At 44.2% G+C, this 25,356-nt stretch overlaps 3 protein-coding genes across 7 annotated transcripts; 2 read left to right on the top strand and 1 right to left on the bottom strand.

Annotated features, from left to right (window-relative positions):
• Positions 1-662: 662 nt before the first annotated feature.
• On the top strand, positions 663-2,710 carry LOC105019782 (small integral membrane protein 11A). Its single transcript, XM_010886201.4, has 3 exons — positions 663-792; positions 2,113-2,327; positions 2,476-2,710. The coding sequence occupies exons 1-2, from the start codon at positions 769-771 to the stop codon at positions 2,299-2,301; spliced, it is 213 nt and encodes a 70-aa protein (XP_010884503.1). The 5' UTR covers positions 663-768; the 3' UTR covers positions 2,302-2,327; positions 2,476-2,710.
• A 2,195-nt stretch (positions 2,711-4,905) lies between these two features.
• Positions 4,906-13,526, bottom strand: LOC105019780 (calcipressin-1). Of its 3 annotated transcripts, XM_034289709.1 has the most exons (5): positions 13,464-13,478; positions 13,056-13,260; positions 6,522-6,695; positions 6,242-6,401; positions 4,906-6,119 (listed from the first exon to the last, which is right to left on the bottom strand). In XM_034289709.1, the coding sequence occupies exons 2-5, from the start codon at positions 13,176-13,178 to the stop codon at positions 5,929-5,931; spliced, it is 648 nt and encodes a 215-aa protein (XP_034145600.1). In that variant the 5' UTR covers positions 13,179-13,260; positions 13,464-13,478; the 3' UTR covers positions 4,906-5,928. The 3 variants fall into 3 exon arrangements, with proteins under 3 accessions (XP_034145600.1, XP_010884499.1, XP_010884501.1); XM_010886197.3 differs by having other exon boundaries at positions 13,056-13,526; XM_010886199.5 differs by lacking the exons at positions 13,056-13,260; positions 13,464-13,478 and adding an exon at positions 7,305-8,193.
• On the top strand, positions 11,176-25,097 carry LOC105019781 (chloride intracellular channel protein 4). Of its 3 annotated transcripts, none has more exons than XM_020042184.2 (6): positions 11,176-11,260; positions 22,465-22,574; positions 22,747-22,872; positions 22,970-23,076; positions 23,191-23,372; positions 24,032-25,097. In XM_020042184.2, the coding sequence occupies exons 2-6, from the start codon at positions 22,519-22,521 to the stop codon at positions 24,191-24,193; spliced, it is 633 nt and encodes a 210-aa protein (XP_019897743.1). In that variant the 5' UTR covers positions 11,176-11,260; positions 22,465-22,518; the 3' UTR covers positions 24,194-25,097. The 3 variants fall into 3 exon arrangements, with proteins under 3 accessions (XP_019897743.1, XP_010884502.3, XP_019897742.1); XM_010886200.3 differs by lacking the exon at positions 11,176-11,260 and adding an exon at positions 14,728-18,578; XM_020042183.2 differs by lacking the exon at positions 11,176-11,260 and adding an exon at positions 19,214-22,231.
• Positions 25,098-25,356: the final 259 nt, after the last annotated feature.

Genomic DNA, 25,356 nt, shown 5'->3' on the forward strand with positions numbered 1-25,356 from the left:
GAGACCAAAGTGACAAAAAGGCCTTTCAAAATGTACTTCACCCTTATAGTGTTTGTAATGGAGGACAGTAACACAGATATTTTCTATAATAATTATTATTATAGCAAAGTCCTTCATCTATAAATGGTGTTATCTGAAAACGATAACTTTATTGATTATCTTCATTAATTAGATCACGTTGTATAAAGAAGCGTTGAAATTGGAAAACTCCAAACAAGCCCTACGTCTTTATGATAATTAGTGTAACTTGATTCCTGATTAAACCTCTGTTTATTACTTGAAGGGATATATATATTTATTTTTTTATCACACACCCTGTATATATTTTTTTATTGGTTTGTCAACAATTTGCTGTTGCTCAATCTCTGGATACAATTTGGTATTATTTGACTGTAATGTATGCCTGTATGTTATTGTAGAATTCTTTATTATGTCTATGTTAGACCCGATTTGACCCCTTTCGAAATCATCTTTCCGGTCTGAACCGGTAGAAATTTACCATTGGTTGATGTGTTGCCTCGCTTGCTACCAAACGCGCAGCGAAACGCGGCTACTGGTTTGTTGTTTTACTGTTAGATGACGATTGGTTTGAATAATGTACATCTAAGGGAAAGTGCGTTCTTATTGGTATAATGTCTTAAGACCCGCCCTCAGAAATTATACATTATCCTCCATCTTTTTCCTTGTGCCACTATTTACTGTGCGAGAGGAAACCTTATCTAAAGTTATTTTTGCTACAGTTCCGTCCTACGTCACACTACAATAGACATGGACCATATGATCAACTGGAAGGTAAGACAAATAAGTGACTTGTAAATGCAGCAGTTATGAAATAGTTAAAATGTGACATGTTGGTCATAATGTATAGTAAAATCTCGCTACGATGCTGATTTCCTCTTGCAAACTTTCCACCCACTCAATGCAATGGAACTTGGAATGGTTTACAAGGCTTTCAAGTTTAATTGTTTCTTGTTGTTATATTTTATGGACCCTTGGGACAGTTAAGCTGTGAAGTGTATTTTAAATTCGCTTGAATTGTTTTGTGTATAGTCTTGCCATAAAAACACTACGCAGCATCGTAGTCTATATCTGGGCTAGTTCACTACGGATGTCCTCAGCAGGAAGCACGTAGAATAGCCGATCTAAATGTCTACTTATTTTATAAGTATCTGGACTAGGTGTTTCTAATTATTTAAAGATCAGCCATGTATGTGGAAATCTTCGATTTCATCATGCTGCTTACAGTGTGTGAGTGACACCGACATAGGGCACATGGTATAGCGGTAGATGATTGCAGCTGTCCTGCCTTCTAGGGGGTGTGCGCGCGTGTCAGCTGTTATTAAAGACTCTTCTAGTCTTGGGGCCATTTGTGGTGTGGGTGTTTGAGAAAGGTTGGGGGAACTTCTCGGTGTAGTATTTTGATCCCTTGTGGGATTCCAGAGTGTTCTACGCAGTTCTAAAGGGTGCCTTTCATAAAGGACAGTAGCTAATGGGAATTGACTTTAGCTATACTTGTTTTTTTTCTTTCATTCTTATATCTGCCACATACACAAGAAACAGCAGTGTAAACCGTAAATGCTTCTGTGCCTTCCCTAACAATACAGTAAATAAAACAAATGAAGGGTACTCATGCAAATTAAAATACACTATTTTAATTTAACACAAGTTGACAATACTAACAGTTGAACTATATGTGTGTGGTAACTCACACATCCTAAAAAAAACAGTTTCTAGGCTAAGGAGGTATATTTACAATGAACAATCCGGACCCCCTCTCAGAGGTGTTGCTGGTCCTTTCCTCAACTGTGCTCCATTTTATGTCCTCACTGATGTACACAACACAGAGGAACTTAACATTTCTGACCCTCTCCACTGCAGGCGTGTATATTTAGACAGAGGTGTGTGCCACTCCGCTTTGTGTAGTCCAAGGTCACCTGTTGGGTTTAGACATTGAAGGAAAGGTGGTTTGTTTGTCTTCTTCCATGTAAGATGGGTTATGATTGCTTGTATTGTCAGAAGGGCAGGGAAAAGCCAGGGTACCGCAATATTGTTTAAAGTGTTTTTTATATTGTTTAAAAAACAAAAAAAAACTCTCTCTTTCAATCCCTCCAGGCCCTGGACAATGTCCCTCTGCTCTTCTACATCCTGGCATTGAAGACCCTGATCTTGTGTATGGGCTTTGCGGGTGTGAAGATGTATCAGGCCAGGAAGGAGGAGGAGAAGCTGAAGAAGCTGAGGGCCGAGCAAAGAAAAATTGCAGAGGCAGCACAGGAGTTGCTCGACAACAAGAAAGATGACTGACCTGCAGGAAAATGGATAAAAGAAAGGTGTGTGTGTGACTGCATATGACTCAAGTTAATTAGTAACAGATTGACAAGGTGGTTAAAAACAGCCAAGGTGTCCAAAGCTCCTTCAAGGCAAACTATGTAGTAGTTATTGAGCCTGAACTAAACTTTCCCCTTTCTTTCTTCTCAGAAACCATTTCACCTGACCAGTGTAGAGATTTCCTTGCTTCGAAGAATACGTCTTGTGCTCTGATGTTCTAGAGGGGAAGCGTTGAATGTAAAATTTTCCTGTTGGACTACATGCATTGAACAGGCCTGAAGTTCTAGACATCGCTGATGGTGTGTCAGATTCTTTCTTTTATTTTTTACACAGACTGTTAACTTAAGATCCACCAAATGTTTTGTAAATAAAGACTCTTTTTGTACTTCTGTTTGGACCGGTCTTTCTTGTAGTCATGGAGTATAATGTTGGCGATTATGAGGTGGTCAGTCTTCCTGACCACACTAAGGGCTAATTATCCTCCTTGAGGGAACTTGATAAGAAGGTCTCTATTGAGTATTGACACAGTTGTCTTATGCCATGGTCAAAACAACTAAGAATTCAATTGCTGACATTTTCTTTTCTCCCACTTCGTTTCTTAACCATTTACTCATCCCTACCAACTTGCTTGGAAGGTCCTCCTTTTTACAGTGGGGAGAACAAGTATTTGATACACTGCCGATTTTGCAGGTTTTCCCACTTACAAAGCATGTAGAAGTCTGTCATTTTTATTATAGGTACTCTTCAACTGTGAGTGATGGAATCTAAAACAAAAATCCAGAAAATCACATTGTATGATTTAAGTAATTAATTAGCATTTTATTGCATGACATAAGTATTTGATGCATCAGAAAAGCAGAACCTAATATTTGGTACAGAAACCTTTGTTTGACAGAAATTATTTTTATTTCTCAAAGATTACTTCCTATAATTTATCTATGAATATAGCATCTTCCTAAATTGCATATAATTTGTGTTTGGATTTTATTCCATGTTCATTGGTCCCTGCCTTGCTGTAGTAGTTTGCAGTAGTAGGCCATAGGCTAAGCGTGAATGTGGGGCTAGCCCCTCTCTCACAATGCAATATACATTTTACGTGTGAAAATATTAATATACATGCTCAGAATGTTAGTATGATCAATGTAGATCATAAATTTGATGCCAAGTGGGGCTGACAGCTGGTAGCCCCACTTCAGCGTCATTTTGTATTTCAGACCTGATTGGTTGTCTGTTTGTCTGGGGCCAACATTAGTCGGCAAGAAAAGCAAGGAGGGTAGACTGTCTTAGCTAGCTTGTTAGCTTCACAAATGCCAGATAGCTTGAGAAAATTAATAAAGTGGATTTCATACTCGAGCACCGGTTTGAAACTTGAAATAAAGTGACTTGGTGCCCATCAGCCACGAGATATTGTCATCACTCAAACTGCTGGTAAAAGTAACCCCGGGTTTAACGTGGAGTGGTTTTTTAAGAAAAAGTGGCTAACGGTTAGTATACAAAAGAAGGCACTCTTCTGTTTTCCATGTCTGCTATTTGGTGGAGATGGTACTTGGTCGAGGACGGGTTACAAAGATTTGAAACATCTTTCTGAGAGGATTGCAAAACATGAGAGCAGCAGGAGTCATCTGGACAATGCTGTGAAATTGGGCTTACTAGAAAAGGTAAAGGTCGCAGCCAAAGTTGACAGTGCATACAGGCACTCCATTGAGCAGCATAACAAAAAAGTGGAGGAAAACAGGTACGTTCTCAAATGGATCATAACATGTATTAAACTGTGTGGAAAATGTAAAACCGCAATGCAGGGGCACGACGAGTCAGTGGACTCCCTGAATCCTGAAATATTCAGATGCATATTCGAGACTGTGTGAGGGCGAGTCGAGACTTCAGAGGCACTGTGACGCTCAGCCCATCTTCAAAGGGACTTCTAGCACTGTACAAAACAAACTGTTAGACTGTATGAATGAAGTTTACAGGGAGATAGCCAAGCGAGTGGATTAGACATAATTTGTTGCCATACAGGGTAAAAACCTTCACTCGCAATACCATGGGACAGCCGCGACTCAATGCATTGGCCATGTAGAAGCAAGCAGCTCTGTCATTAAAAGTGTTTTGTGGAGTTGATGGGTTAAATAAACACATCAGTAGCAAGAGGGAGTTTTGTAGCTTTACTGGTATGTATCCTATATTTAGAAACGGTTTGTGCCCCACCAATTTTTAACATATAAAAACGCCACCGCAAACTAGTATAATTTGGCAAGCCTCAACTCAAAAGTATCTTGAAGCCTTCTCTGAGATTACTTGGCTACTGGAGGGTTTAATTAGCCCCTACGCCCTTGATCATTCCAAGTCTCTTGGCTTTGGGGTACTTGTGCAAAGGGTGTGAACATGCAAGTTTTAAGGCATAAGAGGAGTCTTTTGGGATTGAGTCCAGAATTGTCTACTTTTAAGCCTTGATATCAGGGTGCAAATCAAAATGTCACCAGGTCGTCATTGTTTCAACTCGTGACTGGATTGTGAAGTGGCTAGTCTGTGTAAAACATTTGATAAATAAAACATCAGCATAAAATAAACCACACATTCTAATTACTTTAGAGGTATGAAGTCTTTATTACATGATAACTCAAGAATATTATTGAAGGTATAATTATGAATCTCAATAATAGTTCAGTACAAAAGTAGCTAAATATGCTAATGTGACCCCAAACGACTAGGGTGGATAACATCTTTCCAACTGTTCTGTGATGGCGCATGCATTAAACATTCACAGTGCATCTACACAAGCCTGTCTCCCCACTATAACATGTGAAAAATAACTCTCCCGACTGCTGTGCACACAGCCGACCCTCCTACAGTATCTGTACTGTACAGTTCAGCCCCCAAATGGCCCATGGTCTGACCCAAAATGGCGGTGTGATTCAAGTTAGACAAGGTATACTGGCCAGAAGCACAGCACAAATGTACAGTATGCCATGAAGGCCCATGCAGGGAGCGGTCCATGCCCTGTGATCAGCATGATATTGCAGCCTTGTTGTGAAGCCTGTAAAGGCTTTTATTTTGTACACACACCATCAAATGGTGCACACACACTTTGAAAGCACATCACTACCGGAGACACACTTTTGAAAGAAAAATCCCTTCCATAGCATCATTATTCTGTTGAGCAAATTCTACAATTTTTTTTCTCCATATATTATGCCTAGAGAGACAGTCTATTGCAAAGCCATCAGTTAGAAAGCATCTCGATTAGTAAAACATTGTAAATCGCTAAGCTAGTGATGGCAGCACACAAAGACCTAATAGACAAGACAATACGATGATGGGCCCAATACACAGGATGAAACAAGTCTCTTGAACTACAAGTCACAATAAGTATAACTTTGTTCCAAATGGAGGACAAAAAAGAAATAAACTTGTGTAAAAAGAGATGAATGTTTTTTCTCACTCCCTGTCCCTCGCTCTCCGTGAAAAGGCAGGGCTTTGATAGGCGTCGCCCTCTAGTGCTGGAGAGGATGTATTACGTCTGAATCAGCACCAGACATCCATTGACTTCTGAGAGGCAGATGTAGGAGACATGTTTTGTTGATGTTAGCGCTCCCTCTCTGCTCCTCACTGCGTGACACCGGGGGTGAAGTCCGGACGGCGTGTCTGGATGATTTTGGGGCGAGGCGGGCGGTTGCTGCTGCTGGCACTTCCCTCGGCGTCGTCCTCGCCGCCTGAGCTGTCCTGCTCGCTCTCGCACACGTGCACAAACACGCTGGGGGTGGTGGGCGTGCCCGTGTGCAACTCGTACTTTTCACCTGAGACGGAGAGAGCAACTGTTAACACCGGGAGCGCGCGGACAACCACTCTCATTCCATCACAGCCGGTGAATTCAAATCTGAAATGATGCGTTTTCCGCTTGTGCGCGCGGGCGTCGTACCTGGCCCCAGTTTGGAGATGGCACAGAGGAGGTCGTAGTTTATGACGGGCACGGCGTCCGGGGCCTGCTGCCACCCCACCGGGGGCGAGGCTGGGGGAGAGATCAGGAACTGTTTGTCCGGTTTCGGGGGCTCCAGACGGGGACTACCTATGAGGACGGACTGCCGGGAAGACAGGGAAAATAAGGTCATTGGAAATACGTCCTGCTAATGTGCGAACCGCTGCGACGAGTCACTGAGGATTGCTGGGTATTGGCTACAGAAGACGGGGCTGTTCTTTACCTGCGCAAAGTAGAGACGCATCTCTTTGCCGTTGAAGTCGCTCTTGTGCAATCTGAGCCTGGCTTCGGCAGCGGCCAGGGCATCGCTGAAGTTTATCCTCACGCGCCGGAAACTCTTAAAGAACTGGAAGTTCACATCCGGGTCAAAGGAGCGGAACAGAGACTCAAAGCTGGCCTGTAGGGGGAGAAAGTGGGGAAACAGACCGGAGGTGAGTGGGTGGAATTAGGTCGCTGTCGGAACTCCGTCCCGCTAAGCCATGTTAGCACGGTGATGTAGCCCTAATAAGCATATTAGCTACATAATCATGCTTTTGTCCAGAAATAGGCTACGCTTCTCAAAACCGCTTAGTCACAATGACGACACGCACAATAGTCCTACGACCATTAGCTACAGTTATGAGGACGCCATAGGGCACCATCCTGAACTACCTGTTCTGAAAACAGTCGGCAACCGTGTTTCATATTTCCAGTCTATCGAGCCTCCCCGCCCCCACCCCAACCCCTTCTAAAAATAACCGCCGCAGCAAAACGCTTTACTGAACTGGCCCATTGAAAAAGAAAAACGAACACCATTCTGTTGTCATAGTAACCCTCCAGCACACATGTGCACGGCCTTTTGCCAACCGAAGAAAGACGCTGTGTGAGAGTGTTGTTATGGGAGCCAAGACCAGACCACGAGGACCACAGATTAACCATTACAATCCCTGGGTGTTAGAGACAATGTCAACTGAACTCAGATCAGTTTTAGGAGACAGATCAGAGGCAACATATAAAGCAGTCTTACCCGCGACTCAGGCCTTTCAAACACTTCCTGGTTGGTCACTGAGGCAACCAGGCAGAAGGCGTTACACTTGGTGGTCTTCAGGTGCATGATGGGAAGGGCGGGGAGGCAGAGGTTTTTCCACCTGATGAAGCGGGAGGTCAGAGTTCGTGAGGAGGGGCGGGGATGATGATGATGATGACGACAGGTGTTGGGGGGCTGCGCCGATTTCCCCAGCGTGAGGACTGAGTGAGCTCTCGTTACCCCGAGAAAAAAAAAACCCAGTTTCCCTTACTTCCCGCTTCCCTTACTACTTCCTCCCCTATCTTTGTCCTGTTTTATTATTCTCTTTTCAAATTCCCTTTTCTCCTTCCCGTCTGTCTTTTTTTTGTATACAGTCCACACCCTTATGAGGTGCAGAACCATGCAGTCCACACGGATTGAAGGAAACGAATAAATGGGTCCAAGTCCAAGGCTTAAACAGGTAGAATCGAAGCAGATCCAAAGGTAACAATGGCAGCGGTTGCTCTACAGTCCCAGTATTGGCAGGAAGGTGTGCAGGGAACAAAGAAAAGGCCCTCGGTCTTTGCTATAGAATGTTCCGGACTGTGTACAAGAATCTGTATGCTTTCTGCCTGTACCAACCGCTTATATGAGAGTCACAGCTACTGACGCACTCAACAGCCCCTCCCTCCATCTCAGTCTCTCTCTTCCTCGTTTTTTTTTCCATGGTTCATTCAATCTTAGCCAACCTGCTGACAGGGGGTGTGGCGTTCTATTCCTTCCCATCTTCCCTCCCTTCTTCCCTCAGATTAGTTCCCTCCCCCTCTGCTTGGCTGACTAATCAGGTGCAAAGAAAGGGAGACAGACGACTGCCAAATAATGACATCAATCCACGGCACACTGACGTGTTAATCTCATCACCGTACTCTTGCGCGCGCACACACACACACACACACACACACACACACACACACACACACACACACACACACACACACACACACACACACACACACACACACACACACACACACAGTATGACAAATCTGTTGTTGAATTATGAATGGAAAATGTGCAACTTAGAATACAGGTCCAGGACTATGACACACAATAAAAGTGAGAAACTGAAAGGGTGAACACCGAGAACATGAGACTGAAAGAGAGAGGTGGGGAGTGAGGGAAGGAAAAGAGAGAGAGGTGAAGGGATGAAGGAGAACCGTGAGATGGAAAGTATGCAGCTGGAGGCTTGATAACACAGATGCCTTTTATGAGAGTGGTATTAATAGCACATAGGTACTGTGAAACTGCTCAAGAAAAAATGTCAAAGAGAGAGAGAGAGGGAGAGAGACGGCGAGACAGAAAGATAGAGGGAGAGAGAAAGACACAGAGAGCGTGTGTGTAATGTTCCAGTGAGGGAATGGAAAATGGGAATATGAAACCAAAACAGAGGATGGAAAAAATGCAGGGCTAAGAAAGCCCACAAACACACAAGGAGCGCTATGCAAGTGGCTCTCAATGAGATAACTAACACCCTACCAGAGAAGAAAAAGGTCTGGCGACCCACAGACCCTTTCTGACAACACCGCTTGTGAGCAACATGCGGAGAGCACCAACTCCAGCCTTAAGATGTTTTCTTCAGTCGCTCCATGAAAGGCGACATGACATAACAGAAGTGGCCCACAAGCCGGTCAGTTAAAAGGGAGAGACCTAGCGGCTGAGACCACAGAACGCGACATGCGGGACCTCAGACCTTGTGCTTTGTCCTCGAGGAGTCCACGCAAGTGCCAGAAACACAAAGACCAAAGTGTCACTGATTGCAACGAAAGCCCACAGAAAGCCACCTACGCACGTCTAAATGTTCTGAATGTATGCCCGAAGTCGTCACCAAGACATTCCGTCCCATTGAGACTTCACTGGAAAGGAGACACAGGTGAAAGGAAACTGAAACAGACAGGCAGACTACTATGAACCAGCCTACAGCTGGTACAATGCCGTGTATTGCTGGCCTAATGTGCACGTTTGGCAGCATAAGCAAGCAGACACGCACCCACGCACGCATGCAACTCTGTCCTGGCTTACAGCTTTGGGGAACGTTGTCTGCCACGCACATACCTGAATGATTCAATGTGTGTGTACAGTACAACAGGTCAGTGTTTCCAGTATTTAACCTCCCATGTGTTACCTGAGGGGCCGATCAATGGGGACCTGTACTAAAATGGCCTTTATGATAATGCCTGACCTTTACCACAAGGGGGGAGGTCACTGTGATTTGGACTGGACTGTTGGCCCGACGGGGCTGGGTCCGCAGTAGTTGGACGGAAAACTGATCTTTGTGATGAGAACAAAGTGCTGTTTGACACAGTGGAATATTCCATCACATGACCTCTCAGCTGGCTCCTTGAAGTCATCATCTTTTAAGGACCTTTACCCTCTTTCACTGGCAAGCCTGATTGATTATTCAATCATCTGTGTCCATCTGTCTGTGCGTTTGTGAGAGAGAGAGAGACAGAGAGGTGGGGAGACAGAGCAGCTGTTCTGGTTTAAGCACCTGCCTCATTGTTTCCGCTTCCACCTTTCCATGAGAAGCAGGCCGTCCACAGGAAAATACATTCTGGCTAAATCTGACAAGTCTTTAACAAGTGTCCCCAGCCACAGTGGGCTCTTACATTAAACAGTGTAGCCGAGGACCCACGGCCAGTTCAAACGTTGCTCTCATCAACAAAATCAACAGTGTGTGTGGGTGTTTTCTGTTTCCTTTGAACCCCTGGCTCAGACCAGAAAATTGCAAGGCATAAGGCCTCGTCTTTGGTTGTGGCAATAGCCTACATTGTTAGTCTCTCATTTCTCCCTTTTCAACCTCCCCTCTTCCTGCTTATGACTGTGTCCATCACGTTCCTTCCTGCCTGTCTGTTGCAGTGGAAAATGTTTCTGAATGTAAGACTTGCCTACACAGTGTGGAAGAATGTTGTGTACACAGAAAAAAAGCATTAGTCAGATTTCCACTGAACAAAGTCAGGCCCTGTGACACGATCACCTCAGGAAGACTGGATGGCCAAGGTCTTGTGGATTAAAAAAATGTAGGTATTTGTCAGGGCCATTTCTGTAACAGGTCATGCTGACAAACTTGATTGCGATGTTAAACAAACTAACAATTTCCATTGAAGATTTCACAAAAATAGCGCAGATTCAAAGTTTGGAAACAGAATGACGGTTGCGCTGTTTGCGTCCTGAAGCTGAATTTCGCCTGTCAAACTGAAACGGAGATAAAAGGACATTTTTAAAGGCATATAAGGAGGCAATCCCACTCAATTTATTATTGTAGAGCTAGAACAGTGTTGGAAATACAGGGAAGACAAAGGAAGTCAAAGATCGGTTGCGCAGATTCAATGCTGACCCCTACACATCTAGATGAGCCGACGCCACGATGGAGGGCATTCAGATCATAATTACAACTCCAAGTGGCATATACCAAGACATTTTGTCCAAAGCGACATTTTGGGCCACCAAACGCCGCACTCTGCCAGCCAAGGTACCCTGGAGGTTAGAGGTCCTGGCTCGGCTTAGCCAAGCTCCCTACCAGCTTCAACTGTTTGCGGTTAATAATCTCGTGATGTGATCCCACACAGTTTAAGGGGACCAAATGACCGCCCCCTTTGAATGGCTACGCTCCTCCAAAAACTCAGCTATCTCGCGTTATCTAAAAGTGACCAACAATCACAGTCCCAAACGAGTTCCAGGTGCGCCACAGGTCATTTGGGAAGGGGGATGTACCTCTCGCTCTGTTTCAGTTGGATGGAATCTGTTGTCTCATTTTATTTTCTTAACCAATGACTGGTTTGCGAGGAGTGACTTTCAGATGGAAAAATATTTCACGATAAGCCATTGAAGTGATGTCCAATCAGTAACTAGTACAAGTAAAAGTACAAGCGTTAATCGAACGTACTTACTGAAGACGCCACTTGTGAGAAAACTTCCCGGTATGTTTGACATTGTAATTACTATGTTTAATCCTGGAGAATTTTTGATAAGAAGTTATTACGGTCATAAAGTGTACCGCAGAACCTGCAAATAGCTGTTCCTCATTACATACGTACAGTGGCTCGAGTGGCTGATTGCGTGTTTAAGAAAGTGCATGACTGTCACTAGATGTTATCGGAGACTTAGATAAAGCAAACTCATGCCACATATGAAAACATGATGTGGCAAAATAATATTTATGACTGAAAAAAGCTGTTGCTCAGGAGGACATCCTACTAAAAAAACTAAATCATTTTCCTAACCTTGTGGGGACCAAACCTAACCCGTAATACCTACACCATAAAGTCATTATACAATTCAGGAAAAAATTAAGAGACCACTGCAGCTTTTTCTTTCCTTTCCAAAAAAGTTCAAAAGGAAGGTTTTGAGTAAGGAATAGAAGGGTTCAAATTAAGAGACCACTGCACATTGAACACTTCTGTTCCTCACTAAAACCTTCCTTTTCAACTTTTTTAGAAGGGAAAGAAAAAATACAGTGGTCTCAGCTGTAATTCTAACACTAGGCCCATTTGTATGTTTTACCCTAACCCCTAAGCTTGAAATAAAAATGTTCCTTGTGGGGACCGAATTGTCAAGTTTTAATATCTTTGTGGGGACTTAACCAGATGTGTAGTAACACCAGGGTATATTTTTCTCTCTCACACGCGCACACACGCAGGCACACTTTCCATTCTTCAAATTCCACTGTGTCATCATAACAGATCTACTTCCAGTGGCCTTCATTTGACTGACAAATTAGTTCAAATTCTCCTTAGTCAAAACCCCTGACAAGAAAGGACTTATTGTGCACTATACCCATTCCCCTTTAGGCTAAGGGCAGAAAAGGAAGCAGTTAAAAACATATACAAGGACCATTTCCCATGTGCCTCCGAAATGTATTCTCAGTTGACTAACTTATAGGACCATATACTCCAAACTTTAAGTCTGAATGTTGATCCAAATTAATTTGAACTTTCCAAGTGGACAGCTTACTTTGTCCTTATCTTAGTGGCAATATGAAAATACTTTGAATGACAAACTTGGACCTTTGTGTATGGCCATCGCTCATCCTCAAAAGCTGTCTACAGGATGCAAGGACATGCACACCACATTTCTATTCACTTAAGTACTTCTGTTGGTGCTTAGTGACAGAAACATAAAGCAGTGTTACAAGTCCTCTAAAAAGTTGGTTACATGATACTACCATGGGCATATTTCTTTCCTTCTCAAATTTCAAAGAGCAACTTCAGAGACACATTGTAAAAAGTTAAAATATATTTCTACTCAACATTCTAGCCAGTAAGGATAATTCCCTTGCATTTGTGGACCATAAAATCAGTCTGGAGCCAAGACAATCAATCCTTTGCCAAGCACATTAAAAGATTCTGTCCCAGTTACATTTTTTTCAAGCTTCCCATATTCCAGTCTTGCTATTGCGGAAAATGTCAATGTTCTTGCTGATGGAGCTGTCTCAACCCTTATGGAATGGAACCGTTTCCATGTGTGTGATGTGGGTGGCAGTGGAGAGGGAACTAGACAACTAGGCGTCTTATCTTTAGAAAGACAGAAATACTGGGAGCTATGGAAACTATTAAGTGGTATTTGCGCTATTTTCATACTATCATAGGATTAAACATGAGAATTCTCTCACAGACACAGACACAGACAGACAGACAGACAGACACTTTCCTATTTAGCAGGAAGCCAATGGAATGTTGGTTCAATGCTTTAGTCCACCACAGCAAACGTGCTTACCTTCAGAGTTTGGTCATTAAAAACATCTTCTTTTACTTTGCATGCGATGAGGGCGTTTGGTAGGTCGGTGAACTGCACATCCACCGTCGCATCAGCACCAACGCTCTTCTCCGATTTCTGCATCTTTCGGACCTGGCCGAACTTGCTCTGGTCGCGCCTGGTTTAGTTTTTTTAAACTATTGAGGTTCAAACCTAACCAAGCTCTCTGTAAATAAATGGTGGTCCTCGGTTAGCTTTCAGCTAACGTTGGCTGGCTAGCTAGCAAAGCTCTTAGCTAGCTAAAATTCCAAATATGCTAGCTCATTCGATTTGTCATTAATAAATGGCCTCAAATAAAATAACAAATGTATGTTGTTTATAGCAAAATAGTTCCAGTTATTTTACGTTGTATTCAATAAGCATACTAACCTAACACCTGAAAGTGCTATTTTGGTGCTGTTGGCCCATCGGATAAAGGAGATGACGTAAACGCGACGACAAACAGCTGATGCGATTTTCCGGTTATAACTGTCGCAACGCAGCTTTACTGATCATTACAATTCTGGATTGTTCCAGAAATCACATGATAGCTTATTATTAACAATATGTCAGATAACTGTCTATTGTGCAGCGCTTGCCTATTGCAAATTATTGAAAGTTATCGTACTTTATCAGCTGTCACATTATGTCAATGTGTTATAAGACATTCATTTTGTTAGTTGGAATCGAACACTGTCATTCAGGAATTTCTCCCCACTGCAAATGTGTGCTGTCTATTGAAGTAAAGTAAAGTTAAATTTAGATGATCTACTATTTTATTAAGCTAAAATTGAAGGACATGCTGTTGTTGCATTATAGTCAAAGCAATACTGCCCTCTATTGTTTGAAAACGTAACCAGAGCGATATACAATGCCTACACTAGTCCATTTAAGAGGGTCATTATTAAGTCCATCAAATTGTATAATTCTTTAGATTAAGTAAAAAAAAATTAAAAAATACAATTACAAAGGTTATTTATCTTTTAAACAACAAAAAAACATTTTGTGAATAATAAAACACTATATTTTGATCATAGTTATCACAGTCATAGTCATGATAGGTCCAATCTCTTTCCTATTTACCTCTGAATGTCAGGCTCTAGGTCTAGAAATCTAGCTCTGACTGTTTACTGCTGCGTTTATAGGTCTACTCACCCTAAATCCTGAAATAGGATAACGGATTTTACTAAGGGAAGGGCAACTAGTTTATACCAAGGTGAGCTTGGGGCATCCTCAATGACCTAAGCAGTGTCTCAGCCTATGTGTTACGTTAAAGGAGAACTCAAAACTAGAGAATAGCAAGTGTGGGGGGGGGGGGGGGGGGGGGCGGGCGGGTTAAATATGGTTTTGGGGAGGGTGTGGGAATGGGAGTGTTCATATGGACAAAGACATGAGTGTCGGTCAGCAATTGGATGGGGCTTGGAGTGGAATAATGGGACCTGAGATATATTGGGGATACTTAGACAATGCTGGGCTAGGCTCTGGGGTGGTGGTAAAGGGTCCATGGCAGTGCTAGAAGGTATGGGCTGGCTCTGGGCGGATTTAAAGGAAGCAGGCCGGTCATGTGGGGATCAGCATCCGAAAATCAGCCTAATCCTACAGAGAAGGAGCGAGAGGGAGGGAGGGAGGGAGCAAGAGAAGGAGATTGTACCTTTTCACCAACTCCACACAGGCGTTAGTTACAGGCTGGAGCTCCGGGGACCGACAACTAGAAGCTGTGCATGAGCTCTTGGAACCTACAAACACAAACTTTCACCCGACTTCTTCAAACTCACCTTGAACTCCTGGACACACGCAATAGCGGAACCATAGACTTACTATATCTCAGTGTGTGTTGGTCTCTCAGTAACCATGGCCCAATCCGAATCTACTGGCCTTAGCCCGGACTTCTCCAACGGAGCCATAATCCATAGGCCCGTAGGAACCAGTACCGACAAAGAAATGCAGAGACAACAAGGTAAAGATGAGGAGGAGGATGTCGAACTGGCGGAAGAAGTGTTGGAACTAGGTGAGGAGGTGGGTGAAGACATGGAGGACATTGAGATGGAGGAGGAGGAAGGAGGTGCGGCTGAGAATGTTGAAGTGACAATGGAAGCTAAAGGGAGAGGTGGATCAGAGGGTGATGAGGAGGAGAGACAGTTGGAAGAGAAAGAGGTTCGTTTTGAGGACAAGAGAGAAGAACCAAACATGTCAGTTGATGTAATTGAAGAAGTGCATGTCAAATCTGTAGAGTCTGTTGAAGGACAGAAACCCGCTGAGAATACCACAAAAGATATAGATATAGACAGAGATAGAAAGGAAGGCAGACCTCTTCTTCCTACACCAACCTTTAGGTTGCCAGACCAGCCAGTTCAGACCCCTGAGATTATTAAAGAATCACCACAGGAGGAGAGAAGAGAGTGGAAAGGGGAGGTAGGAGAGAGGCATACAAATAATGAGTTAGTCACTGTGTGTACCGAGAAGGGAAGTGTAAGAGAGACTCCTGGGAGGGAAATTAGGTCCATTGCTGATGATGAAATGGGACAAGAACAAGGTGTGGGATCAGATTTGCACCAAGATCTGTCTATTACTGATGAGCTGGCGATGAAAGAGGATGAGACATCTGCAGAGGAAGATATTCTGCAAATAGCTTTGCCTTCTGATGAGGCACTGACGACAGGGGACGAAGTTGGTTCGACGACGACAGAAACGCTAGTCTTGTCCACCAATGATGTAGAGAGTAAAGAGAAAAAGGTGAGTACAGAGAACAAAAAGTCAGAAACCGGGTCTATTGCTGATGACACAGATCAGGAAGTAGAGATGCCAACCAGCCAGGCACCTAATAATGCTCTAACTGCAGAAGAGAGTGATGAAAGCGGGAATATAGTGACTGAGCACTGTCGCACTGTGTCCACTAGTGATGAGGTAAGAGAGACACAGCAGGAGGAAGGACTGGAAGAGGAGCCCAAACATCTGCCAGACAATAATCATGGAGAAACAAACGCTGATAACAACAACGTGGCAGAGAACACACATGTTGTTTCAGAAGAAGAGTACAATGTGAGCAAGGAGATAAGTGGAATCAGTAGAGTTTCAGAGGAACGAGGAGGGACAACTGAAGAAGATGTATCAAAGACAGAAGAGGGGGAGCGCCAAAAGACAGAGCAGCCAACATTGTTATCCCTAACCGACGAGCTAACAGAGACTGCCGTGAATGAGAGTCAAACGACAACAGCCCAGCAACCTACGGCTCTTGTCTTTCCATGTGTCGAGGATGATGAGGGCGGGAACGGGAGCAGGAAACAGCCCCATGAAATTGAGGAGGGGGAGACTGGAGTTAAAGAGGAGGGAGGTTTACAACCCACTGAACAGCAGCTACAGGTGGGAGAGATTGATAAGGTGGGGGCTGTGGAGGTGGAGGGTAGGAGCAGGGAAGCTTTCCAACATGTTGGGAATAATGAAGGGGTGGAGAGGGACACCAGATGCAGCAACAGAGAGGAGGAGGACAAGGATGATAATGTAGAGATACCTGAGGAAGCGAGACGAGGTGGAAGTATGGACAAACTGACAGAAACACTGTTCGAGCTGGATTCCGTGGCCATGGACGAGGTGGAAGGGAAAGAAAACAGGGTTCTGGATGAGCCAGCGATACATATTCTCGAGGGTACAGTGGGAGCTACACGGGAGGAGTATGAGGATTTGGAGCGTGTCGAGGAGGCCTTTGAGATTGATGAGGGAGAGGAAGGTGATAAAGAACATGCTGGGGAGGTCATTCTGAATGAGCCCAAGACTGCAGAGCATGGGGTAGTTCAGGAGATGGAGCATCCAGTCCCGGTCTCAGAGATAGAAATGTTAGGAGCAGAAGAAGAGGGTGGGTTAGAGGATGAGCCAGTGACAAACATTGACGATAACCTAGACTCGCAATCAGAAGGAGGGGCTGAGGTTGTGGAAGAGCTAGAGAATATCATTGAGGGTAAGCTCAAACCTGCAGCAGAGGGGGGCAGCAAGACTGAAGAGTGCCTCCAGCCTGTTATTAAGGATGAGCCGGTAAAGGTTGGGAATGAAGACACAGTGGAGGACAGAAGGAAAGTGGATGAAAAAGATATGGAGCTAGAGGTCAAAGCTCACAAAGCCACAATAGAGAATGGGTTCCCTGGAACAGAGGAGATAAGACGGCAACTACTGAATGAGATGCTGCTATCTCCAACCAGGCTAAAAAAACGAGAAATGAAAGATGAAGTGACAGTTAATAGAGATAAGGTGACTCCCCGCAGAAGTAGTAATGACTGGATCAAGAAGGAGTCCCCAGAGGAGGTACAGACCCACAGTGGGAGGGAAGACTGGATAAAGAAGCAAGCCCCAGAGGAGCTGAAGACTGCTGTTAAGAAGGATGACTGGATCAAGAAGCAGGCCCAAGAGGAGGTGCAGTCCTGTGGTAAGAAGGACTGGATCAAGAAACAGGCCCCAGAGGATGTGCAGACCCGCGTAAAGAAGGAGGACTGGATCAAGAAGCAGGCCCCTGAGGAGATACAGGTCCGTGGTAAGAAGGAGGACTGGATCAAGAAGGAGGCCCCAGAAGAGGCACAGACCCCCGGGAAGAAGGAGGACTGGATCAAGAAGGAGGCGCCAGAGGGGGTGTCGATCGCTAGTAAGAGGGAGGACTGGGTCAAGAAGGAGGCCCCAGGGAGGGTGCAGATACCTAGTAAGGAGGACTGGGTCAAGAAGGAGGCCCCAGGTAGGGTGCAGATACCTAGTAAGAAGGAGGACTGGGTCAAGAAGGAGGCCCCAGGGAGGGTGCAGACACCTAGCAAGAAGGAGGACTGGATCAAGAAGGAGGCCCCAAAGGAAGTTCACATCCCCAGTAAGAGGGAGGACTGGATCAAGATGGAAGCCTCAGGGGGGGTGCAGATCCCTGGTAAGAGGGAGGACTCAATCAGGACTCAGGTCCCAGAGGAGGTGCATTTCCCCAGTAAGAGGGAGGACTGGATTAAGAAGGAGGCCCCAGAGGTGGTGAAGACTCTGGCTAAGAAAGAGGACTGGATCAAGAAGCAGTCCAGAGAGGAGGTGCAGACCTCTGGAAAAAAGATGGACTTAATCAAGAAGGCCCCGGAGGAGGCGCAGACTCCTGGTAAGAGGGAGGACTGGATCAAGAAGCAAGTCCTAGAAGAGGCACAGAACACCACTAGAAAGGATGACTGGATAAAAGAGCTGAAGTCAGTGCTCAAAGAGGAGGTGCAGCCCACAAAGGGAGATGATCCAGTGAAGAAGAAGAAAAAGAAAGTGGTGATCATGGAGGAGGCGCCCACTATCATGCATCAAAAGAAAGAGGTGAAGACAGATGGAAAGAAAGAGAAGGAAGAGCAGTGGGAGGTGAAGAAAGAGAAGACAGAGCAGGCGGAGTTAAAGAAGGAGAAGGAGGAACAGGGGGAGCCAAAGAACACTGTGAAGCTGCAGACCCCAACTCATCACAGCCAAGACAGTGACAGCTCAAACCCCCAGGAGTATGTGATCTCCCTCTATGTCAAGGTACAGCAGCACCATGATCTAACTATGGGTTTGTTACCTTTGATGTTCAGAACATCACAAATAGACAGACATGTAATGAGCGGAGCAGATACATTTCCCTTTTACTAGTAGATGACAGGCCAACCTGTCTGTGTACAATAAACCTCTACAGTAGTTAATTTCTGTATGTTCTGTAATGTTGCATCAACTTGAACAATCCCCTGTGCTACCCAACTCAGGTCCTAAATGACAATAGAGTATATCAGTGGATTATGAATCAAGTTACATGCTTGGGTCCAGAACTGATGAACAGTGAGGGGTTGAGGACATGTGATCTAGATGATTGTGTAGATTAATCTGCCATTGTCCACTTGTTTAGCAAACTCCCCATGTGGCAGGATATAGCTTTGCATGTAACCTATTAAGTGTACCTACTATTCAGATAATGGCTACAGAGTCTTTATCCGTTAACATGAACATTCCAGACCCACCACTTGCTCTTTGAGGTGGTTTAATAGGCATTCTCTCTTTGCTTTCTTGTTCTCGCACTTGGAAATATATTTGAAATTATTGTTATTGATTAAATAATCTGCTTTGATCAATAATGATCAACAAATGGGACTATATGTACATCTTAGCTAATTAACCCTTAGCTACAGCTAAATATAGGATCCGGACACAGCTCGTGGTCTATTGGTCGTAAAGGCTAGCTCAGACACCAGCCGTTTAAAGCTCCTTCTAATTTCAGTGCACTGGGCAGACATTGTTTTGTTGTCGTGGTCAGTTTTCATTTTGCTGGTTTCCAGTAAAAGAATTTGACAACCTAAAATGGCCGCTTGTCACGATACAGAGGCTGTTGTTTTTAGCATTAGCCTACTTAACCACTTTGGCCTTTAGTCAGTTAATTTTTACTACAGAGTTTAGCCACAGGGCAACATACCATTACACTGGCAGCAATTTACATCTGATTGAGTAATAGACATTTACTTCACATTGTTTGCCCCTGTAGGTAAGAGCTGATGTGGTAAAGAAAGGACTGGATTGGAAGCTGTGTCTCTTGGCACTGGCCAATAAAGTCTTGGCCTAAACTTTGCCATTCAGTCTTTTTGATCAGCTACAGAAAAGTCAAACATGCTTTCTCAATGCATCTGGTACATTCCTGGTTGTATTACCTGTTCAATGATTTCATTGGATGTGTTGGGGGGTGTGCGATTCTGTGTAGTATAGAGTATGTTGGCTTAAATGAGGCATGCTGTTGGATTGCGTGTGTGTTTGCATTTGAACTCGTTGTGATCTACTTATCTCATCCCATTACGAGAGTGATATCCTACTGTAATCCTCCTCTCTGGATGAGTGCACACACACACACACTCACACACACAAACATTATGGGCTTCACTGTTCCATCTGTGCTCGTGTGTGGGAAGCATTCTAGTAGTCTCTATGATGGCCATCTGGCACGAAATGGCTGCAATGGCACCATCTGTAATGAAGGCAGTGATATGAAGCCAATCTATCATTATTTCTTATTCTAATATCAGCTGAGTCATGCTTCTCTGGCTAGTTCAAATCCTATATTAAAAATGCATCCTGGAACTTTTGCGACTACGAAACTATTTTTTAAGACAGCGCAACGGTTATATCCAGTGGCCCAAAAATGAAGGAATACATCTTCAGTTCAGATCTTAACAATCATTGATCTCCCTTTGGCTCATTTCGTTGTGTGTCTCTGTTGCAACATTAAAGAAGCTGATGCAAAAAACACAATATTGTTATAGGGTTAGGTCCGGAGTGATCATGCCGTTGGCCCAAGTCGTGATAAAAGGCACATTCCGGTGTTAAATGAAGGTGCCCTGCTGAAAGATTAAGCCTGGGGAAAAATGTCCTAATATCCTGACCTCGTCTCCCTGGGCACCTGCTCACATAATACAATAGAGGCCTTTGTGTTGGACTTGGACTGATAGCAACCAGAAATATGCTCCACAGCCAAGGCCAGGCCATGCAGGTGGCAGGAGCTCCACTTGAGCCTCGCAGCAGAATACCCAGAACGGGTTAGATCAGGGTTACCAAACTCCCGTGGATAAGTTGAGCGTCCAGGTCGAATATATTCGTTTATTTTGTTCACTTGGAAGGTATTCTGTACTATTACACATGTAAAAATGAATTATGATAAATTATGGTCAATAAGGTGTTAGCTGTAAGCTGTTTGTTGTGACAGTTTGACCTAACCCTACATTAACTCTGCATGCTGGAGGATTGAAGTGTGTGTAGGCCTTGCTCAGCCCAGCCTTGCCCAATCTCTCCATGTGTGGGTTGGGGAGGGCAATAGGTTAATCTCTACATTCTTTCTCTCTCTCACCCTCTCTCACCTTGTCTTGTTCTTATCCTATAGCCCCCCCTCCTGTTTTTGTCATGGGTTAGCCCCCCTCCGCCTCTGTCTGATACTAAGCTGATTATCTGGCCTGCTGGTGTGTGACAGACTGGGGTGTGTGGAGACAAGAGGAGGACCACTCCACTCACACGCACGCAGATATTTAGCTTACTGGTCAGCTGGACTTGTCACTATGGTTACAAAATCACAGATCACACGACTAGGCTCATCTATTGCCGTGAGCTTCGGGATCACATTCCCATTGTGACTAGTCAGAGAGGGTTATGTTTGTGATGATCTCCGTAGATCACACTGCATTATCTCTGCTTTATGCTGTTGACAGCTGTCCACCCATTAAAGCAGTTTTATGACATATATGGTTGAGGGAGTGCCACAAATACCAGTATCTTTTGTATGTTTGTGTTTTTGTTTGTGTCTTTCTGTGTGTGTGGCTATGTGTGTTGTGTGGGTATTGTTGTGGGTGAAAAACATTGGCCTATTTCACTAGAGTCAGAATGATGCTATGGGTGAAGGACTGAGGATTCCATCGACTCCCACACACTGACCACAGAACAGACCTTACACTGTTCTACAAGCCCACATCGACAGTATACCCATTGAGACTGACTTGATCAGCTAGTGCAGTGTCCGTAATTTAAGGACTGATACAAACCTGATGCATCAAGAGTTTCTACATTGAACTGAATGAGAGAAAAATAAAATGTCTGGAGGCTTAATCTAATGAATCAGGGAGAAATAAGAGGAGAGGAACCCATGGTCCATGTCGTTTTTTGGAGGCTGTTGTACTCGGTTTGGCATGGGCTCCAAGAACGGGTACCTATAGCTCAAAACAACACATCAGAAATAAATCTCCCAAAGTAAATTAAAGACCAAAGTTACCAAAGTCAAACAGGGAAAACACATGGATAGTCTGTCCATTATATTATAGCTCCATGTGTTAACAAAGAGGGAATGGTCAGTGCAACCCGCCTCGCTGTTCTGTTCTGCATAACCACACCCCACATGAACCATGGACGCCCACAGTAACAGAACTCTCCGACCCGGTCCGGACGCAGCAAGAGACAGTAACTTTCACAGATTTCAACAACAGAGCTGGAGTGAGTATCGCATTTGAGGCAGATTGGGTTACGGATCGGGGTTCGTCTTTGGCAGGTTGCATCCTCAGGCCCTCCACTGGTTACAAGTTCTAGGATATGAGTCCTTAAGGTGTGTTGTCACCATGGCCTGGTTTGACATAGCAGCCAAAAAGCTGGGGTTCCCAACTATCGAGCTGTTCGTTAAGGTAAGAGTTGAGCTTGATGCATCAAATTATTTGATAGGGCTGGTTCTCCAGTTTATTTATTTTTTGTCTCAGGTTAGATGAGGACCTCTAGTGGCAAAAGAACGTCACAGCAGTTACAAACGTGCATAGGAGTGTTTTACCAACCGAGGAAATATTACAAAGGCTCTTTCCAGTTAAAGTTATGCTTTTCATTGACGGGTTGATGGAAATCCATGTGCGTGTCCCCTACGTAGGCAGGCAGTGATGGGGAGAGCATCGGAAACTGTCCATTCTCCCAGCGTCTCTTCATGATCCTGTGGCTGAAGGGAGTCATCTTCAACGTCACCACAGTTGACCTCAAAAGGTTCTGGTCATTGGCCAGCACGTCTATTACTTAATCTTTCTATGTTAACGATCAAGTACATTTTATCTACGTACGTTCCACGGACGTTCAGACCCTAACGCTTCTCGATATGTATTCTGACCTAGGAAGCGTGTCAGTGCCCTTTAAGATCCTGTGTTGTTTTGTTACCCAGAAAACCGGCGGACCTTCAGGACCTAGCCCCGGGGACCAACCCTCCGTTTGTCACGTTTAATGGGGAGGTGAAGGTGGACGTGAACAAGATCGAAGAGTTCCTGGAGGAAAATCTCACACCACCACGGTACATGCCCCGCGGTTCCTGCCTCTGTCTCTCAATCAGTCTTCCACTTTTGGTTTTCAACGGACCAATCCTGACATCTAATATTTCTCGCCCTCAGGTACCCCAGGTTGGCAACTACTCATCCGGAGGCAAATACAGCAGGCATAGATGTGTTCGCAAAGTTCTCCGCCTACATCAAAAACTCTCGCAAAGATACTAATGACGGTAAGTGTTGTGGGTATGTGAATGTGCGAGCCTATACTTGCATTTTTACTTGTTAGTCTTTATATTACCCTACAATGACCGCTTGTATGTACACTTTGTACCTTGGGTTTGCAGGCTTGGAGAAAGCCCTGTTGAAGTCCTTGCATCGGTTGGATGAGTTTCTGCGGACACCCCTGCCAGAGGAGATTGATGCTAACAGCACAGACAACCCTCAGGAGTCCACACGCAGCTTCCTGGATGGACCCGACCTTACACTGGCAGACTGCAACCTCCTGCCCAAACTACACATTTTAAAGGTACTTTAGAAACAACCCAAGCTACTGCTGGAAGCTAAATGCTGTATGAGCAAGGTAATCCATTGTTCAACTGCTTGCTGGTGGTGAGTTGGCAACCACCCGCCAGTATCAATGACACGGCACAGTACCAAACCAACATTCTCGCAAATTGAACGTGTGTACTGTTTTAGACTATGGCATGGTAGCTGGTAGCTAGCTATGTGCACAGATAAAATACACACCACTAAATCTTTCTTGTAAGCTGTCTATCCAGCCACTGTGGTTAGTATTGACATTATAAATGAACCACAGTGGATTAGTCACCATGAAAATGACATTTTTTCCATCGTCTTGCTAGCTAGATATCCAGGGCTTTTCTACAGCAATAGCTATATTGGAACAGCTAGTTAGATAGCTAACATTGGCCGGTAACCAGCAACACAGCAAGGCAAATGCCAAACAAGAAAGCTAGTACTGCATAGTCACCTTGAAGTCTTTTTGTCAAAGGTTAGAAGATTTAACCGCTATGCCACCTGCCGCCCTAAAGATGTGAAATATGCTCATCATTAATTAGACCATCTTACTGATCTGTTTTCTGCTTGTCTCTCTCCAAGTGTTACTTAACGTTTAGGCCACATCCTAGTTCGTGTTCTTTGACTTTTGTGTTTGTCTGGTCCCAGGTGGTAGCCAGGAAGTACCGTGGCTTTGAAATTCCAGTGGATATGGTGGGGGTGTGGCGCTATCTAAACCATGCCTATGAGAGGGAGGAGTTTACCAGCACCTGTCCTGCGGAGCGTGAGATCGAATTTGCCTACACAGATGTAGCGAAACGAATCAAATAGAGAGAAGGGGAGTGTGAGTGAAGGTGTGGGGGTGGGTGTGGGTGTGGGTGTGTGTGTGCGTGCGTATGATGGCATATATGTAATAGGGTCTTTGTGCACTCACTGGTTGGGTCGTACAGAGCTCTGAGATAAAGTGTCATGTCTGGTGTGAGTCTGGGACCAATCATTCGAGAGGTCCACATCCCTTTCACATACAGTAATTAACCACATCCAATGGCCAGGCCAGCCTGTTGTAGCGGTGAAATAATGCTCTGTACTTCAAGTACTTCTGGCCAAAGCCCCGTGTTGTGCATTATAATCTACAGAAGGTGGATGTGTACGCTGTCATTTGAGAGAGAAACTGTTAAAATGCTACATTACTAACCTGAACAACATGAAGTGCTATCTACTAACATTGCAACATTTTAAAATGGTCATAAAGCAGCTACAATCATTATTTAGTGTTGTGTTAAATTAAAGAGTATATACTCTGTTAATTTACTTTTCTTTACTGTAGTTTCTATTCTCCATATATGGGTAAATAATAGTATAATTTTTGCTTTTTGAAGTTAGCCTGACTGTTTTCTACTGGTATGTTTTATAAAAGCTAAATCTGTGTTCTACTTCTACTGCATGTTGTTAACAATCAAAATAGCATTTCAATCACATAAATCTGCTTTAATAACATATGTTGAATTCCAGTGACAACAGGCCATCCCATTGTCTGTGGGTGGGGCTTACTTTTGAGAAGCTCATCAGATTGAGTCTCTCTGAAGAGAAAGTTTAAATCTGAAGCTATTTTGATAGTGGCAAAAGTGTGTATTTTATGTATCTGTCTATGTATGTACTCAACTGACACAAGCCTGTGTACTCGCCTTATAATCCTCCCCAGAGGAATGTATTAAACTGATTTTAGAACAGTAAAGTGTGTTCCTTATTTTGTTTTTTTGTTTTGTGCATCTTTTGATGTATGACAACTTCTGACAAACATTTCAATTTGCTTTGGAATTCCTCTTTAAGCCTCAGTAACCCAGTCACTTCAAGTCACCAAGGCGATGACCTTTCTGTGAAAAGCAAAACTTAAAAGCCCTAATATCAACAAGTGTAGTTTACGAAGCCAGAATACACATAATCCCCAGGGGAACATTTCCCCAGGAATTCAGGAGTTTTGAAAGAAGAGTATA

Source organism: Esox lucius, chromosome 22, assembly GCF_011004845.1.
Source record: "Esox lucius isolate fEsoLuc1 chromosome 22, fEsoLuc1.pri, whole genome shotgun sequence".
Taxonomy (NCBI): domain Eukaryota; kingdom Metazoa; phylum Chordata; class Actinopteri; order Esociformes; family Esocidae; genus Esox; species Esox lucius.